General features: G+C 41.0%; 1 protein-coding gene across 1 annotated transcript in view; it reads left to right on the forward strand.

The window, feature by feature from the left end:
* WDR70 (WD repeat domain 70) overlaps positions 1-18,609 on the forward strand; it is a 157,977-nt gene that overhangs the window by 49,325 nt on the left and 90,043 nt on the right. Inside the window, exon 9 of the mRNA XM_084880581.1 lies at positions 7,162-7,238. Coding sequence (XP_084736707.1) covers positions 7,162-7,238 — 77 coding nt within the window. The remainder of the gene's footprint in view (positions 1-7,161; positions 7,239-18,609) is intronic.

The raw sequence follows: 18,609 nt of genomic DNA on the forward strand, positions 1-18,609 counted from the left end.
GAGAGAGAGAGAGAGAGAGAGAGAGAGAGAGAGAGAGAGAGAGAGAGAGAGAGAGAGAGAGAGAGAGAGAGAGAGAGAGAGAGAGATTGGCTATTCCTGGCAAAAGATATTCCAAGGTGTGGGAGGGATTTGACTGGAGGGATTTTCTCTGTTGCGGGCTTTGATGATGAAAGCAGAATCGGATGATGAAGTTGGAAAAATAGCTTAGGAGATTTCCAAGCAAAGTGCTGAAGGTACTACCTGGTTTCTTTTTGCTGCTTGTAATAAACTATGAGAGGAGAAAGATAAATTGAAAGAAGTCTTGTTAAAAGGTAGCCAGGACTAGATGATTTAGTTAATGTTGAGCCTATACAGATGGCATCGATAGTTAAAATGAAGAAACTGCAGCTGCAAGTGAGGTAGAGAGAAAAGCCAAGGGTGTGCTTTTGCTAAAACCTCAGAAAGCTAAGCGTCAGAGCATGCAGTAACACTAAAGGCTCTTTCTAGAAATTAAGCGTGTGCCTCATAGATCTTAAGCAAGCCAGGTGACCTGTAAGAGGATATCACTCCTTCTTCATTTCAGCAGGAGCCACAGATAAAGACGGGGCTGTTTTGTAGAGACTTGGGGGCGTGGCTTTTGTTTAATTCAGATTCAACAGGAGATTGTCTTTGCTGGTTTTGAAGATGGAGGAATCCATGCGGCAAGAAAGGCACACAGCTTCTAGATGCTGAGAGCAGCTCCCAGCAGACAGACAGCACGGAAATGGGCATCTTAGTCCTATGACCACACGGCCTTGAATTCTGCCAGAAACCTGAGTGAGCTTGGAATCAGATTCTTCCCCAGAGCCCCCAGAAAGGAGTGCAACCCTGACATCCCGACCTCAGCCTGTGAGACCCTGAGCAGAGAATCCAGTCACGTTGTGTTAGGACTTCTGACCTAAAAGACTGTTTGCTAATAAATTGGAGGTGTTTTAAACCCCAAAATGTATGGTAATTTGTTGCACAACAATAGAAAACTAATGCAATTAGGCAAAAACTAACAAAAAATAAACACCCATACTAAGTAAAAATGAAAGTTCCTGAGGAGGTGGCAGTGATTTTGATCAAGCCCAAGAGCAAGAGTTAGCTTTGAGCGTGAGGAGGGGCTGGAGGGAACAGGCCGGGCACATATGAAGTTATGTTTAGAGACGGTGGGCCTTAGATAGGAAGTTGATGGTGTCACCATCTCATGGAGGGTCACTTCCTCCCTTTGTGTGTGCAGATGCTACGATGAGGCCTTTAGTAGGATAGAAAAGACTCGGAATAGCCACTGATGCTTGTGAGAGGGAAAACTACTAGGATAATTTGGGAGCATTTAGGGATATAGAATGTATATTTGTAGGGACAGTCATTGTGCATATTTGTATGTTGAATGGAATACAATGATGGGGAGGAGACAATTATTTCAGAATAAAAGTTGTACATTGTAGGTACAAGCAAAAGAACATTCAGGTTTATGCTGAGAGAGAGGTTGAAGTTTAGGATATTGAAAATAAAGTCAGAGAACTAGAAGATAGGTTGTAGTAAATGGAATGCCTAGAGCCTAGAATATCAGGTAATAAGTATTTGTTAAATCAACAAGTATTAGAAATTCATGATTTCAGAGAAGGGATCATGTATAGCAATGGAAGACTTATCCAGAGTTGGGGCTGCTGAATATAAATTAGAAAACATCATTAGACTTGAGTAGATCAAAGAAGAATGAATTTATCTCTTTGAAGTGTTCAGATGGATTTTAAAATGGCTTAGGAATTAGAAAGACTTGGACTTCAGAGTCCTTGATTCACAGAAGAAATGACTAAGAATGTGATGGATTACACAACAGGGTCTGAGTACTAAGGCCTGTGGGCCGAATCCAGCATGTATCCTGTTTTTGTAAATAAACATTTCATTGGAGTACAGTCATACCCATTTATTTACTACTAGAGGCCCAGTGCATGACATTTGTGCATGGGTAGGTTCGCTAGGCTTGGCTGGTGATCAGGGCCGATCTGTGGGATGACTGGTGGGGTGACTGGGAGAGCTGCCACTGGCACCCACCTTGGCTGACCTGGAGCCTGTGGGCTGGGGGCAGTTCCTGCGTTGAGCATCTGTCCCCTGGTGGTCAGTGCACATAATAGTGATCGGTCATTCGGCTGTTCGGTTGATTTGCATATTAGGCTTTTATTATATAAGATTTTCTGTGTCTGCTGTTGTGCTATAATCATTGAGTTGAGTGGTGCAGTGGGAGGACATGTGGCCAGAAAGGCCTAAAATACTTACTATCTGGACTGTTAGAGAAAAAGTTTGCCAACTTGCAAATTAAAACTCTGAATATTTTCTCCTGCGAGGTATATTCATAAAACATTTTTATTGACAATTTCAAGATTCCTGAAAGCCTGTGAATGGACTCTGGTTTAGAAGAACTTTTGGATCAAGGTTTATAGTATTGGTACCGTTATGATAACCTGGTTATTAAATAAGAGAAAAGGAGTAAAGGGCAGACTAGATAATACAGGCATGCCATCTATATGGCGTGGCTAGGAAGCTGCAGTTCACACTCTTCAAACCTGTTTCCGGTAGATCGCTGGGGGAAGGGATGGGACAATAGGTTCATGCCCAGTAAGGTCTGGGTGCATGGGAAGACGCTCATCTGTCAGTCACACCTGGGAACAAGTCAGTGGCCACTGCAGCATGGGAAGATTTAACATGTAAACTCCTGAACAAAGAAGTTGCTGGCTTTCTTGCCTCTCCTGCTTGCCTGCGCTCCTGGGATTCCTATGCAGGGAGTGTTGCGTGCCCTCCCCCCCCTTCCGGGCATTGGCCCATGTGGTTCACAGCCACATGGGACCCACACAATGGATCACTGGACTAAATCTAGCCCGAGACTACAGCAGATCCTGCTCCGCTATGGGATAGAAACTCGATACAGCTCTACCTTTGGCTCTGCTGGAGCCCCAGCTGCACCTTTTCCAGGACTGGGTTAGGGACAGTGGGACTTTGCAACCCGAGAAATGTAATTCAGCACCAATAAAAACCATTTAGCTCTCCCAGGCGAGTCTTAGAAAATTCATCCCACTCTCACTAGCCCCATCCCACTCTCACTAGCGATGGAGAAATCCATTTCTCCAGCAGCAGTACATTCCCTGCTACGTTCCTTCTCTTCACAGGAGTTGCTGTATTAGTTGGCTCATCATTCCAGAGACATGGGCACATGTATTTTGTGGCTTCAGAGCCTCACCTCATTCAGTGACTATAAATGGCATTGCAGCAGGGCACCCGTGTTTTTTTTTTTTATTGTAATATATTTTTTATTTTTGTTGTTAATCCTCACCTGAGGATAGTTTCCCATTGATGATTTTTTTTTTCTTAGAAAGAGTAGAAGGGATGGGGGGAGGGGGAGAGAAACATCGATGTGAGAGTTGTCAACTAAGGTATGTGCCTTTAACCAAAATTGAACTCGGGACCCTAGTCCACAGGCCGATGCTCTATCCACTGAGCCAAACTGACTAAGGCAGGGCACCTGTTTTTGCAGCCTTTGTCATAGGAGCAACTATAAGAGTCTGGACAGTTTTTAGTACAGATCAGCACACACGTGTGTGTGTGTGTGTGTGTGTGTGTGTGTGTGTACATGTAGAGAAAGCCAATATTAGTCATGCATCAGTAAAAGTATAGTTTATTATGAGAAACAAATAGATGCTTAATTTTTTCTTCTAGGCTGTTTCCAGTTAAGGATGCTAAATAAGGGAAGGGATTTTCCCCCTGTAGGAGGGCCTATGTTCAGATAAAAGAAAAGAGAACAACAAGTTTATTTGATGAAAAAGTGTTTTAATCACTGCCTGTTCTTTAGTAGGTGTTACTTTAAAAATTTTTTCCACTAATGTTAGTCATGGTACTGATTCTGTTTAGATCCATTTAAGATCCTTAGTTGAACTTCGTTTTTGTTATGACTGATCTTGGTCAATGTTTTAACACAAGGGTACTTAACATTCCCGTTGCCTTTGTCATGCTTCTGTCTTTACAAACAAGAAACAACGTTCACAGTCTTTTAGATTTTCTCATTTTAACCTACATCAGTGATGAGAGAGAATCATTGATTGGCTTCCTCCTGCACACCCCCTACTGGGGATCGAACCCACAACCTGGGCATGTGCCCTTTTTGGAATTGAAGCCAGGGCCCTTCAGTCCCCAGGCCGATGCTCTACCCACTGAGCCAAACCCGCTAGAGGATCGTTGTTACTGAAACACCTCGATAATTCTAGTTGGATTGTGGATTTCTTGAGACTCCCAGTATCTGTCTTAAATGGCCATCAGGCTATGAATGATGAGAAACGTAATACCAGAAATAATCACGAGATGTCTGCAGATTCTACTGAATATCCTTTCTGCATTATTCTTTGCAACCAGGCCAGGGATGGCCACTTTGAGTAGCTGAGGTCAAGGTGAGTGTCACCTGCAAAGACTGGTATTAAGTGCAGCTCCTTCAGAACAGAAACCAGCAAACATCCTTTAAGATGAAACGTCTATCTATGAGTTTTTGTGTATTTGCTTTACTTGTTTGTTCATTTGTTGCTTTTACTTTCTTATCCTACATATGAGTGTAATGATATGGTTCATGACTTTTTCTGTCTGACTTATTTTGTCTAACACGATATTCTCAAGATCCATCCATGTTGTTGCAAATGACAGCATGTCCTCATTGCTAATGGCTGAGTAGTATTCCATTGTATACATGTAACACATCTTCTTTACCCACTCATCTATCGAAGGGCACTTGGTTGTTTCCATGTCTTACACACCACGATTCATGCTGCAATGAACATAGGCATACAAATATCTTTGCCAATAAATGTTTTCACAATTTCCAGGTAGATAACCCAGGAGTGGTGTTGCTGAGTCATGTGGTAACTCTAGTCTAAATTTATGAGGAGCCTCATACTGCTTTCCATAGCAGCTGTACCAGTTTACATTCTACCAGCAGTGAATGAGGGTTCTTTTTTCTCCACAATCTCTCCAACATGTGTTATTACTTGTCTTGTTGATAATAGGCATCCTGACAGGTGTAAGGTGGTATCTCATTGTATAAGTTAATGTATAAGTTAAGCTTTGATTTGCATTCCTGTACAGTGTTTCCCGAACTTCTCTCATGATGAGAATCACCTGGTGGAGTTGTTAAAATACAGATTCCTGAATCCCAACTAAGAAGTGCTAAACTAGAATTTTCGGGAACATATAGGTAAAATGTATACTTAACTTATACATTAGGTACATTGTATACTTAACTTATACATATAGGTAAATTGTATACTTAACTTATACTTAACTTAGTGCTCTGAGCACTAAGTTAACTATACAATTTTACCTATATGTTCCCAAAAATTCTAGTTTAGCACTTCTTAGTTGGGATTCAGGAATCTGTATTTTAACAACTCCACCAGGTGATTCTCATCATGAGAGAAGTTTGGAAAACATGGTGAATAGCTAGTGACGCTGAGCATCTTTTCATAGGTGGTCATTTGTATGTCTTCTTGGGAGAAGTGTCTGTTCAGGTCCTCTGCCCATTTAAAAAATGTTTTTATTGATTTTAGAGAGACTGAAAGGGAGAGAGAGAGAAAGAGAGAGAGAAAGAGAGAGAGAAATAGAGAGAGAGAGAAGAGAAGAGAAGAGAAGAGAAGAGAAGAGAAGAGAAGAGAAGAGAAGAGAAAGAAACCTTAATTGGCTGTCTCCACAGGTGCCCCAACTGGGGATCCTACTACACCCAGCTATTTTCCCACATTGGGACCCTCTCCCATAGACTTCTTTTCATTCCTTCAGCCTCAGGTTACATGCCACTTATTCAAGTAAGTTTTGCTTGGCCCTCTGACTATGTAAATATGACCCATCTCTCCTTCTCCATCTCTGGTCCCCGTTTGTATCCTGTAGACTTGAACAGGATGTCAGGGTTGACCAGCTGCTGCTTGAGGCATTATAGGCAGCTTGCCCTAGAGAGGTCTCCAGGCCCATGCGTGGGTATTATAGTTTCAACTTATGCTTTCCAGAGAACCACAGTTAGATTCCTTCTAAGTCATTTAAACATGCACAATCTGCTTCTTGTAGTAGAGCTTTATTTTTGACCCTTTCAGAATAAGAGACCTTACCATTATTATAGAAAAAAAAAAAAATACTAGGTTTGCCCTTGCTGGTTTGGCTCAGTGGATAGAGCATCGGCCTGGGAACTGAAGGGTCCCAGGTTCAGTTCCGGTCAGGGGCACATGCCCAGGTTGTGGGCTCTATCCTCAGTGTGGTGTGTGTAGGAGGAAGCCGGTTGATGATTTTTATCTCTTTCTCCCTCTCCCTTCCTCTCTGAAATCAATAAAAAATACATTAAAAAATATATTAGGTTCTCTTCTGCCCCATCTGAACCTGACTTTGTATGCAACCACTCTAGCTGCCTGCTACCTAGGAGGGGAGTGTGTGTGTGTGTGTGTGTGTGTGTGTGTATGTGTTTAAGTTTGATAGGTACTCTGTGGTTGGTAAGGTGTGGATGTCAGTCTTATACCGACATGATATTGTTTTAATTAAAGTGTTTTTATATTATACTCTATACTTAGTAAGGCAAATCTTCCTGAATGATTTTAAAGATTTTTTTCCTTTCCTCACATATATATTCTTCCCTATTATTATAGAATCAAGATTGTTGACACACTTCTAAGAAGTATGGATTTTTTACTTCATTGACACACTTTTAAGAAGCATGTCTTGCTTTTGCCTTGAATATTTGAAAATACTTTGTATTCTTTTTAATTCTTTTCCATTGAGAGAAGAATCTTTAAAGAAGGGCCTATTTTATTTCCCTTTTTTTCCTAAAGAGAGGCTGTTATCTCCCCTCTGTTTTCTTCCTAACTAAGCACCTATATGTGAGCACTGTGCTAATTCCTGGGCAGTTGGGGTTTGGTGGGGTGGAGGCGAGGGTGTTACACAGTGAGTTATACAAAGTGAAGATAAACAAAGTGAAAGAACACCATGCATTTTGAAATAAAACTGAGAAAATAATATCAATTCATTATTAAAATACTGTGCTTTTGAGAGGACTAAAAAGTTAAGCATATGTCAGTTTCTGGTTCGTTTATAATTTTTTTTGTTTGTTAAACATATTTATTTATTTATTTAATTTATTTTTTTAAGGGTCACACAGCAATGCTTCATACTGGCTCATGGCATCCTAAAATAAAGGGAGAATTTATGACTTGCTCAAATGATGCGTAAGTATTGTTGATAATTCATCTAATACATTCATATCTTTTAATATTTTAACATTTGTATTGTAACAATCTTGCCAGTAAAGTAGGAGACAGAGTATTAGGAATCCTGATGTTTATATATTCTTGCTCTTACTTAGACTTTAGCTGGCAGTGTAAGGTTTGTTTAAATAAATATTGAAACTATGCAAATGAGAGTTAGTATAAATTCCAGTAGAGTTTATTATGGAGTACAACGGATCAGATGGATGTTATTAAATAGACTCAAATGACTTTGAAATTATGACTAATAATTTGTTACTTTTTTTGTTTTGTTAATTCTCACATGAGGATATTTTTTTCCATTGATTTTTAGAGAGAGTGAAAGGGATGGGGAGAGACAGAGAGAGAGAAATATCTCGGTTGGTTGCCTCCCACACAAACTCTGACCAGAATTGAACGTGGGACCCTTCAGTCCTCCCACTGAGCCAAACCAGCGAGGGCTAATTCGTTACTTTTTATAGTTAAGACTGATTTCCATCTGAGTCTAATTGTTAATATGTTTCTTGTTTAAATGTTTCTTGGCAATGATAATTGAAAAAATTGATTAAACGGTTATTAAGATTTTTTCCCTATTATATCTGTCCGCCTCAGACTCATGACTATTACAGGGAATATTTGGACAGCTTTTTCCTGCATTGTCATATTGTCTGATTCACTTTCAGTACTAAGTGTAGTTCACAAGAATGTGTTATTTGTAATACTACAGAGAAATTACAACAAAAATCCTATAAATTAAAAAGAATAGATGGTGTTATTTAGGTGAAACATGCTTATATTTTAGATAAAAATAACATTTTTGTTCTTAGATTATTTTGTCTTTTAGCCTTTTCCTCTCTGATATTTACATTTGCCTCATTAACTCTCAAAATTGCTCTTCATATTCTCGGATATTTTGTTTTCTGGACTTTATCTTTCAGATAACACACAAAAGACATAATTTTACTTCCATAGCACAATTTAAAAATTAACAGTCTAAAAGGAACTAAAATTTGGGAATCTATACAGAAATTGACTGAAAAAAGATTAATATTTCTAAATAAAATTTTTGGTAAATAGAACTACATTAAGTCTTTACTTAAGATCCTTGATAAGGTTTTAGAAATTACAACTTTAAGTGAAATGAGTATAATGAAACAAATTTTACCATAGCTTACATGATGTAAACAAGTGTTCAAGCCTGGCCTGTGGGACTCAGCAGTTGGGTGTTGACCCAGGAACTAAGAGGTCACCGGCTGGATTCCTGGTCAAGGCACATGCCTGGGACATGCCTGGGTTGCTGCAGTAGGGGGCATGAAGAAGGCAGCCAATTGATGATGTTTCTCTCTCATTGATGTTTCTATCTTTCTATCACTATCTCTTCCTCTCTCTCTAAATACCATTAAAAAAATTTAAAAAGAAAAATATCTTAAATCTAAACACGAACCAGTGAGCTTGCTTTAAAAAAAAAAAAAAAAGAGTTCAGTTCTTATGCCAATATTCTAGCCACCAAAGCTTCACTAGATTTCTACATAAAGACCTAAAACACTTCTAATATTAAATATTGAAATAAGTGTGAGCTATACATTTAAGAAAGATTAATAAAGATAATTAAGAATTATTTTCTAATCGGCTTATTTTGGTTCAGGGTTGAGAGTTGGCCGGAGCCAATCGGCAGCTCAGGGCGCAAGGCAGGCCCCACCCGAACAGGACTCTGTCCATCCGAGGCCACGCACACCCACACTCACTCAGACGGCCATGACACACTCCACCCCGAACAGGACTCCTCTCCATCACAGGGCCACGCACACCCACACTCCCTCAGACGGCCATGACACATGCCACCCCGAACAGGACTCCTCTCCATCACAGGGTCACTCACACCCACACGCCCTCAGACGGCCATGACACACGCCAGTGTCCTTACCTGCTCAACCTTCGGAGTCTCTGGAGCAAGCACACTCAGAGATGGGGAAATGGTGCCAGCTCCACAGACAGTGGGTCAGCTCAACTCAGTCCCTCCCGCATTAACGTTCTATGAAAACACCTTAGAACAAAATGAAGTTATTCGAGGACTAGCTGTATCTTTTTAGCTTTGTCTTATCCTTTGTTCAAATAAATTATGTATGTTTAAAGTGATATCCCAAACTTCAGCACTAGAAAATCAAATTTAGCAGTTAATCTAATTAATAGTATCCCATGGCCAACTAAGGTTTATTTTAGGAATTCAAGGCTATTTAACAATTAGAAAATTTTACCATCAAGAAATTTTCAATATAATTCATAATTTAACAAACAAAAGGCGAAAGATTGGTTGATTTTATAATATGATAGAATTGACATTTGATAAAATTTAGTAGTCTTTACCAATTAAAGTTCTAAGTAAAATAGAACTAAGAAGAAATTACCAAATTCTGATGAAAACTACCAAAATTTAAAATATTGTATTATATATTGTAGTTCTGAAGCTACTTGCATTTAAATAGGAAACAAGACAGGGATGCCCACAATTATTTAGAGACTTTATACAGTGTAGTAAAGTAAGAAAACAAGAAAATTGGTATTACTCTTGGAAGAGAGCAGACATCCTATTAAAACCCCCACAGAGGATCCCGGCTATTCTGGTTAAACACATAAGCTGAATAAAGCAATTGAAAACAATTTCTTGTCTTCAGAACTATTTAAGGATCACACAATTTTATGAAGCTCTACAGACTTTCCCCAAAGTGACTTCCAGGATATGTAAATTAGTGGTTTGAAGAAAGGCATTCCAAGGTCGGATAGATTTGCGAAACTTTGAATGTCATATTCCCAGGCCAGTGAGCCACAATAAACATTTAAGTGGCTTTGGGTAGGGTGTAAAGAAACTTATTTAACTTTGTTACTCCTTTAAGCAACTGTTGGGGTAAAGTTCTGAAGCATGACATCATTTTACTGGGTATAAAATGTAGTTTATCCCATTTCTTGAAAGAGCAATTCTTTAGTTCCCTGCCCAAGCCGCTGACTTACTAGTCTATTGTACCTTTGAAAATGTGCTCCAGTTTCTGTTTACACTGTAGAAATGGGCTTCCTTTGTTCATAGCCCTATGTGATGATCAGGGACCTTAACCACAGACCCCCATTATACATGTTCTTTACGCCTGTTAGAGAAATATGCCACTAATAAATTCAGTCATTTGATTGACTTTTTCTTGGCCTTTGACTCTGAAGGCAGTAATTAGGAATGTGCTAAGCTGTGAGAAAACATTCCAGATACTCAGTTCAATCAACAGATAGATTTCTCATTATGTACCAGGTGCACTGTCTGATCCTAGTCCCTGCCTGCATGGGGCTTACCTTCCAATGGAGGTGAGTGCTGGAGCAGACAGGTACAGATTACATTAATACGCCAATATGGTTTTAGGTAGTAATAAGTGTGAAGAATCAAGTAAAAGGATAGAGGAAGAACAGAAGGCTATTATGGCTGACAATTGGGGAAATTTGAAAATTAGGTGATATGACAGACTCATAGCCACAATTCTTCATCTTTCCTTGTATCCATGCCCTTTGCAGTGTGACTTTATAGCTACTCCCATTAAGAGCAGGAGTCTCTTTACCCGCCCCATGAATCTGGAGTGGCCAGCAGAAGGTGGAAAGATGGCAGCATGCCATTTCTGAGCAGAGGCTACTTCCACTGCCTGCGAACCTACGTCACTGTCTCATGGAGCTGTAGCTCCCTTGCTGAGGGAGGAGGATTCTGCTGCCCTATTAATACCGGAGGCCGTAACAGACCAGCTTATACAAGCCACCTCCTAACTTGGAGAGTCACAGTGCCAAAGACTAAATATATTAAACATCCTGAGAAATACATTCACGTCCAGTCAGTGCGGCTCAGTGATTGAGCATTGACCTATGAACCAGGAGGTCAGGGTGCGATTCCCAGTCAGGGCACATGCCTGGGATGTGGACTGGATCCCCAGTGTGGGGCGTGCAGGAGGCAGCTGATCAATGATTCTCTCTCATCATTGCTACAGCCAGTTAACACCTGTTACACTCTGTGTGGGGTGTGGAAATGAAGGTTGTCACTAGTAAATGCTTTGGATAGTGGGATTCAGTAGGTTATAAATATTCGTATTTGGTGGCATCTTATAAAGATGAATCTGTAATTAAACTGTTGGCAAATTTGTCCTGGCAGAATGTATTTGGTGTGCAGTTTGCAGACCCAGAGGGACTTGGTTGCTCCACCACTACGCATGACGTTGAGCTCGTCATATACCGCCAAGTCTCAGATTCCTCTGAAATGGGATAATGCTTCATTCGCAAGATTGTAATAGGGATTAAATGTGTAAAGCCTTGTGCATTGTTAGTGTTCATGCATATGCGTAGCCTTGGATTCATTTAAACTGGATTAAGGCTGCATATAGTTTTCAGTTTTTATTTTCTGAACTTTTCAGTCACAGCTTGATGAACATCTCCCGGTTGAGAGCACGTGTGGGGCGTGTTGGGCCTCACTACGGGCTTTTGATGAAGGCTGCTACGCAGATCTCAGTTGATTTTATAATCAACAACATCTGCACATACAGTTATAGAATTCCCCAAGGAACAATCGTTCATGTAAATGGATCCCTGAAAAGTAAACTTTTGTGTAACTCAAAGTTTTCCCCCCTATTTTAAGTATTTTTGGGGAGAAACTTTAAAACACAACATTCAGCCCTAACGGTTTTGGTGTGGTAGATAGAGCATCGGCCCATAGATGGAAGGGTCCTGGGTCCTCGGTTGCAGGCTCGATCCTGGGCCCTGGTCAGGGTGTGTGCAGGAGGCAGCCAGTCAATGTGACTCTCTCACATCGATGTTTCTCTGTCTTTCCCCTTCCTTTCCACTCTCTAAAAATCAATGGAAAAAAATCCTCAGGTGAGGATTAACAAAAGTAAATAAATACAACATTAATTCCCTATGTGATTCATAAGTGTTTTGAATATAATTCAGTATTATAATTTATAAATTGTTATTTTGTGGCATGGTAGCCTCAGAATGTCTTGGCATTTGTAAGTATATTTACATCTTTTTGAGTTCTTGACTACTGCTTTTATTTTTTGGTTTTCCTTTTCTGTTGTTATTTCTTGCTGTTGTTGTTGGGGTGATAATTTATAGAAGTACCTCAGTTTCTCTCCTCAGTTTTGTGCTTCTAATAAACTGTGGACCTGGGCTTGGTAGGGTGGTCCAAGCTTTGAGAATTAGTGCAAAAGGAAAAGGAATAAGTCACTAGTATAATGTATGTATTTTTAGCACATTAATTTTTACCATCTTTGGCTGCTAGGGGACTTTTTCTTGCTTACCATCTGGTTCTGGGCAGAGTTTTATACTGTCCATGCTGGCAAATACGTACGGCACATTTTAGTTTTTTGTACATTTTAATTTTCAAATTCCTGTTATGCTTGAATAGCCTTTGTTTGATTTATAATTTTCTCAATACTTTCATCTTACTTAGATATATTTTTTATCATGTGTTTGCATAGGAGTAGCCATAAGTAGAAAACTTCACCTCATATATCTAGGAATTGAAAGAAAATTTAATGTCACACTAAAACCTTGGTGTGAATTTTATGTAATTTTAATGCAAAATGTTGTTTGTATGTAATATAGGGTGTAAAAATATATATACATACTTTGAATAATTATTAAATAATTATAAAGGCAGTGTTTATTAAATACATTTCAAAATTGAGATATCAGCTGTTAAAGTGTATATACATTTTTTGGGGACTCCCTGTACATTGCCATATATAACAAAGGCAAGATATTTATAACTTCAAAAACATTGGTGGAAAGTTTGATAAAGTCCAATTTTTTTATGTTTTACTTTATACACTTTTTGCAGTTGTTAATCAGTAATTTATTTTGCCTATATAAACATCAGTGCTGAACAATAATTCCTATGTATAGACTATAAACTGTACAGGATGCTATTTAGTATTTTCTTTGTTTATCTTGAAATCCATATAAAAACATTGTTCATATCATCAGTACCTCTCTTAAATGTTACAGCAATTCATTTTAAAAAGTATTTATTTAAGTGTATTTTTGAAGAAGAATGTGGATGTCTCTAAACGTTGAAGGGTATACTAGTGTCTTGGCATCCCTAATCCGCTGAGGATTTGATAGGGGGCAGTTTGAATTCTTCTGGGGATTTCTAGGTCAGGCGAGGTGGCATCAGCACAGCCAGCCCCCTGCATGCGTGACTAGTGAGTTTGTGTGTGTGACTATCGCCCCGGTCCTCTGTGGTGTGTGCCGACCCTGCGGGCCATTTATGGAGGAGTCGTATGTGGAGGAGAATGTTGTTCAGTGAAAACCGATGAACTTAGTTGCAGAAATGGGAATAAAGGGTATCGCCATATTGTGGACCTTGTAATTCTTGAAACTTATAATTAAAATAGAAATGTTTCTTTGGTTTCACTGTTTTTCTGAAAGATGGTTACAATAAGTGTTTTTTCTTTTTTGAAGTTATCTTTTCATTTCTTTTCTACCTTTTGTGCCTACATGACAAATTCATATGTGTTCTGTTTCTGAATCATTTCTTTTCAATTCTGCTGGATAAGCCTGTTGAGTCCACTCCCAACTCTGGGAAGAATTGTCCCCTCATCTTTTCAGTTTGGTATTGATGGAGTTGGGGAAGTCAGGGTGGCAGGTTAACAGGCCCTTTGAGGGAAGTGTGAATAATGGGTTGCCCTTTTCCATTGCCTCTTTCTAAGTCTTGTAAGTTTACATGACTTTGTAAAACTATTTCTGTCTTATAAACTATCCTTTCATGTGATAATACTTTTAAAATTTCTCTACATGAAAATGTTAGCTTCGTTGTTGCTTTTAAAAATGTGCTCTGAATAAAAAGTTATCTTCTCTTGATAACTTTTCTGTTGTCACTATAGTAGTAAAATCAAGTAGACTATAAAATATTATAGAAACATCTTGTAAGTTAGTAAATACATGCTCTCCTTTGATGCATGTTTTCTTAATGGACTACATTCTATTAATTAAAATAAAACAAATGGCATTTTTGGAAAGCTGTGTTAAGCTATCAACAAATACAACTATTATAGACTTGTTCAGCCACTTTTTATATAGTCTTGTAATATCAGTCAACTAGGGGCCCAGTGCACGAATTCGTGCACCTTGAAAGGAACTGTGGGCCGTGAGGCTGCGGTGGGATAGTGGAGCAGGTGACCCGGGGCAGCAGACCAAGGCAGTTGGGGCTAGTTGCTGTCATCAGGATGAGCCTCTGGTGGTTATTGTGGTCCTGCCTGTCGCTCGCATCTGCTACTGGGTTGCCAGCCCTGCTCACACCCGCTGCCGGTGCCGGCACCAGCCCTGATTGCTCAGCATCATCAGTAGGTGCGAGTGGCAACTGCCATGCCCAATCGCCCCTGAGGGCTTCTCCACCTCCCCCTGCTCCTGAGGGGCAATCTGAGCATCAGCCACCACTCCTACCTGCTACTGACACCAGCCCCCACTCCGCTCCATCAGTGGGTGCAAATGGGGCCAGCACCATGAGCGCATGGGAGTGGCGGCAGTGCTGGTGGGAGCAGAGCTGACAGCAGAGAGAGGATTGGGGTGCAGGGCAGGAGGGGCCAGGCAGGGTTGCGGAAGATGGGCCAAGAAGATGGGCCAACAGCAAGTAGACCCTGATTTTGAAGGAGGTTAAAGCAATGGGTAGGGTAAAAATGTCTACCAGGAGGACTGTCACCTGTGGGGATGCAGGAAGAAGAGGCAGAAAAGAAGCCAGGCAGAAGTGAAACAGGAATTTGAAGGTTTCTTCAGATAGGCTCAGCAACCATTCATTCTGTGTCCATTGTTGTGGATCAGGCCCTGCCTTAGGCTCAGTGCTTTGAGCTGATTGCACAGAAATGGTCCTGACTCTCCAGGATGTTTGCCAGTTTTGTGGGACCCTTGGACACCATCACCCCATGTCTTACAGCAGGGGGATTGCGGCGGGGAGCAGGGCTCCTTCTGGGTAGTTTCTTCAGAGGAACACGAAGTTCTGTTTGCTAAGAGGCACGGATCCCACATGGAAAAGCAGAATTTTCCCATCAGTATATGGGAGTTAGCTCAGGCTCACCTGGGAGAGAGACAGTTTGTTCCAAATAAAATGTTGCTTTAGTCTTCAGTATGTCAGAGAATCAATTTCTAGATCCTTTCCCATTTTGAATTAACCCCAAACTCCGCTTTTATGAAGACTACTTTAACCGACAGAGTCAACTCCAAGGGTTGGTGTGGGGGGAAGAAAAATAACTCTTTTTTTATTCTTATTTTTATTTAAATATATTTTATTGATTTTACACAGAGAGGAATTGAGAGGGACAGAGAATTAGAAATGTCAATGAGAGAGAAACATCGACCAGCTGCCTCTTGCACACCCCCTACTAGGGATGTGCCCACAACCAAGGTACATGCCCTTGACCGGAATCGAACCCGGGACCTTTCAGTCTGCAGGCCGATGCTCTATCCACTGAGCCAAACCAGTCTCGGCAATAATAACTCTTTCTTTATAGTATATGTTACTAGAGCCTGGTGCATGAATTCGTGCACAGGTGGGGTCCAGCTGGCCAGCCCTGATGGGGGCGATTGGGTAGTCCGGTGATGGGGAAGGGCCCTGGGATGTTGGTGGGCCGGCCCTGCCCCCTGGTTGAACTCCTGTTGAATTTCTGGTTGAGGGGACAATTTGCATGTTACCCTTTTATTATAAAGGATGGGCCAAGAGTTTTGTAAACTCTGTCTCTCTTAATTTTCATAGTAGTGGCTCCAAGAAGGTAGTGACTTCCTAGTCATACATCTTTTTAGGGGTTGGATGGGGTTAGAACTCAGATCTGGCTCCATTAGATCACATTACCTCCCTAGCTTTAGTTTTCTTCTTTTTTTAAAATATATTTTTATTGATGTCAGAGGGGAAGGGAGAGGGAGAGAGAGATAGAAACATCAATGATGAGAGAGAATCATTGATTGGCTGCCTCCTGTACACCCCTTACTGGGTATTGAGTCCACAACCCAGGCATGTGCCCTGACTGAGAATCCAACTATAACCCCCTGGTTCATAGGTCAAAGCTCAACCACTGACCCACACTGGCCAGGCAGCTTTAGCTTTCTTAGGCCCAGAACCACCTGTATCCTGTTTACCACATCTTTCTTCAGAATAGGTGGTTGCATAGTAAAGCTGATCCTGGGGTTAGTACAGTGGGTTTGGGAAACCCTTTTTGGGTCATGACCAGCATTTCTTACAAAATAAAATAGAGTAGAAATTGTCAGACTGTGTCACAGGTAGTACAGTTTTCTGAAATTTCGGCTTCAGTGTATGAGGGTGGGGAGTGGGGTGGGAGGAAGGGGGAGTGGGTGTGTGCATGTGTTGGGTCTTAATATAATGTATAATATTTCCTGCTATGTGAAAGCTTCTCCCTTTTCTGAGTGTAGCATGTGGTCATCAGGTCACCAGGAGTCTCTTCTCCAGGCCTGAGAACATCCCATGCTGCATTTCAGTTACAAGGCAGTAAGATGCACTAGTTCTCAGCGTGGACTCTGGAGCCAGATAGCAGGGTTGAATCCGGGCTCTGCTGTTTTCTCTGTGTGTGACCCTTGGCAGGTTATTTCCTTTCTCCTTGGGGTTGTGTGAGCATCGGATGAATTTATATCCCTGAAGTGCTTGGGATGGCGTCTGTCTCACAGTAGCACTCCATGAGTTATCTGCTGATACTGCTGTCATTGTTGGTGTTGCTGAAAGCTTTGTCTTTCGCTCAGAGGGACTGTGGACATGCTGCTTTAACAACAGCCTTCCATAGCTTTGATTTATTAGGTTAATCAATTTGTTGCCAACTTTTTATACGCTACTAAAGAATGCCAACTCTGCCACTGGTTCCGTGCACTGCTCCTTTTCCATATACCACTCAGATTGTTCTTATTTGGCCAGCGCCACCCATGACAGCTACTAAGTCACGTGTCTGCTTGAGTTATTGTGGAAAGTTGTGAGCCTGACTCTGCCAGACCTTGGCCTGTGAAGCACTGGCTAGCTTTACAGGCTGATTTACTCCTGGTCATAGGCCAGCATTGCCAGCCCATAAACTATGTGTGCATGTCCTGGTCTGCGGAGCTGTGGAGGGCGAAGGCGCTGTCCCTAGGCCCACCTGCCTCCAGCTCTGGGGCGGGTCTGGAGGAAGGTGTCGCTTGGCTGTTCAGGGGAAGTTTCACAAAAGAAATACTATTTGGGTTTGGGGTGGAGCGATCAGTAGAAGTCTTCTAGGAAAATAGTTAAAGGAGAATTGTTCCAGGCACCAGTAAGATATTATATCAAGCTCTGGAGCCTGGAAGTCATAGAGAGGCAAGATTAAGCAGAAGGAGTGAACAGAACAAACTCTAGGCTGTTACCTTTTAGGATATCAGTTACAGATGCTTATAAGTACCTAACTGGAAAAATAAACAAAGGTTAAATACGTGTTATATTTCTTATATAGTCAACCCTATCTTATAGTGAATAGATATCTACATTTTATTATGATGATTATTGAAAAAACTGGAGGCCCAGTGCACAAAATTTGTGCACAGGTAGGATCCCTAGGCCTGGCTGGCGATCAGGGCCAATCTGGGTGGAATAGCAGTGTGATCAGGGCCCCTGCTCTCACCCTCCTTTGCCTGGAGCTGCCTGCTTACCTGCTCCACCATCCTGCTGTGGTCCCACTCTCATCGGGGCCCATCAGGGCTTGCAGCACTTCCATTGCTGCCCGCTGCCAGTGCCACATTGCCAGTGCCCACCATGTTCCGCTCTACCCCCTGGTGGTCAGTGCACGTCTAACTCTCAGTCGAACTCCTGCCTATGGCGACAATTTGCATATTAGCCTTTTATTATATAGGACAGTATTTTGTTTATAGAATTGTACAGATTGACAAAGTCAGAGGGGAGGGTGTTGGGAGCTGGGTGAGAAGGGTGAAGGGATTAAGCAAAGAAAAATGAAAGACTCATGGACACAGACAACAGTATGGTGATTGCCAGAGAGAAGGGGGTGGAAGAGTGAAAGGGGGTGATGGAAGGAGACTTTCTTGGGTTGGTAAACACACAATATAATATACAGATGGTGTATTATAGAATTGTGTACCTGAAACCTGTATAGTTTTATGAACTAATGTCACCCCAATAAATTCAATAAAAATAAATAAATAAAATAAAAATATGGAAAAAAGAAGAATTGTATTGTGTGCTTCACCTCTTCTTTTTACCTGGGCCTTAGCTCCCATTAGCAGGCACCACTCAATGGATGCATTGGGAAAATTTATAGGACTTGACAAGAAAAGCCCAGCCCGAGTCAAAAAAGAATTAGTGTAATGTAGCGATATGAGGTAATCT

Source organism: Pipistrellus hanaki (assembly GCF_964339955.1).
Source record: "Pipistrellus hanaki genome assembly, chromosome: 4".
Lineage (NCBI taxonomy): Eukaryota > Metazoa > Chordata > Mammalia > Chiroptera > Vespertilionidae > Pipistrellus > Pipistrellus hanaki.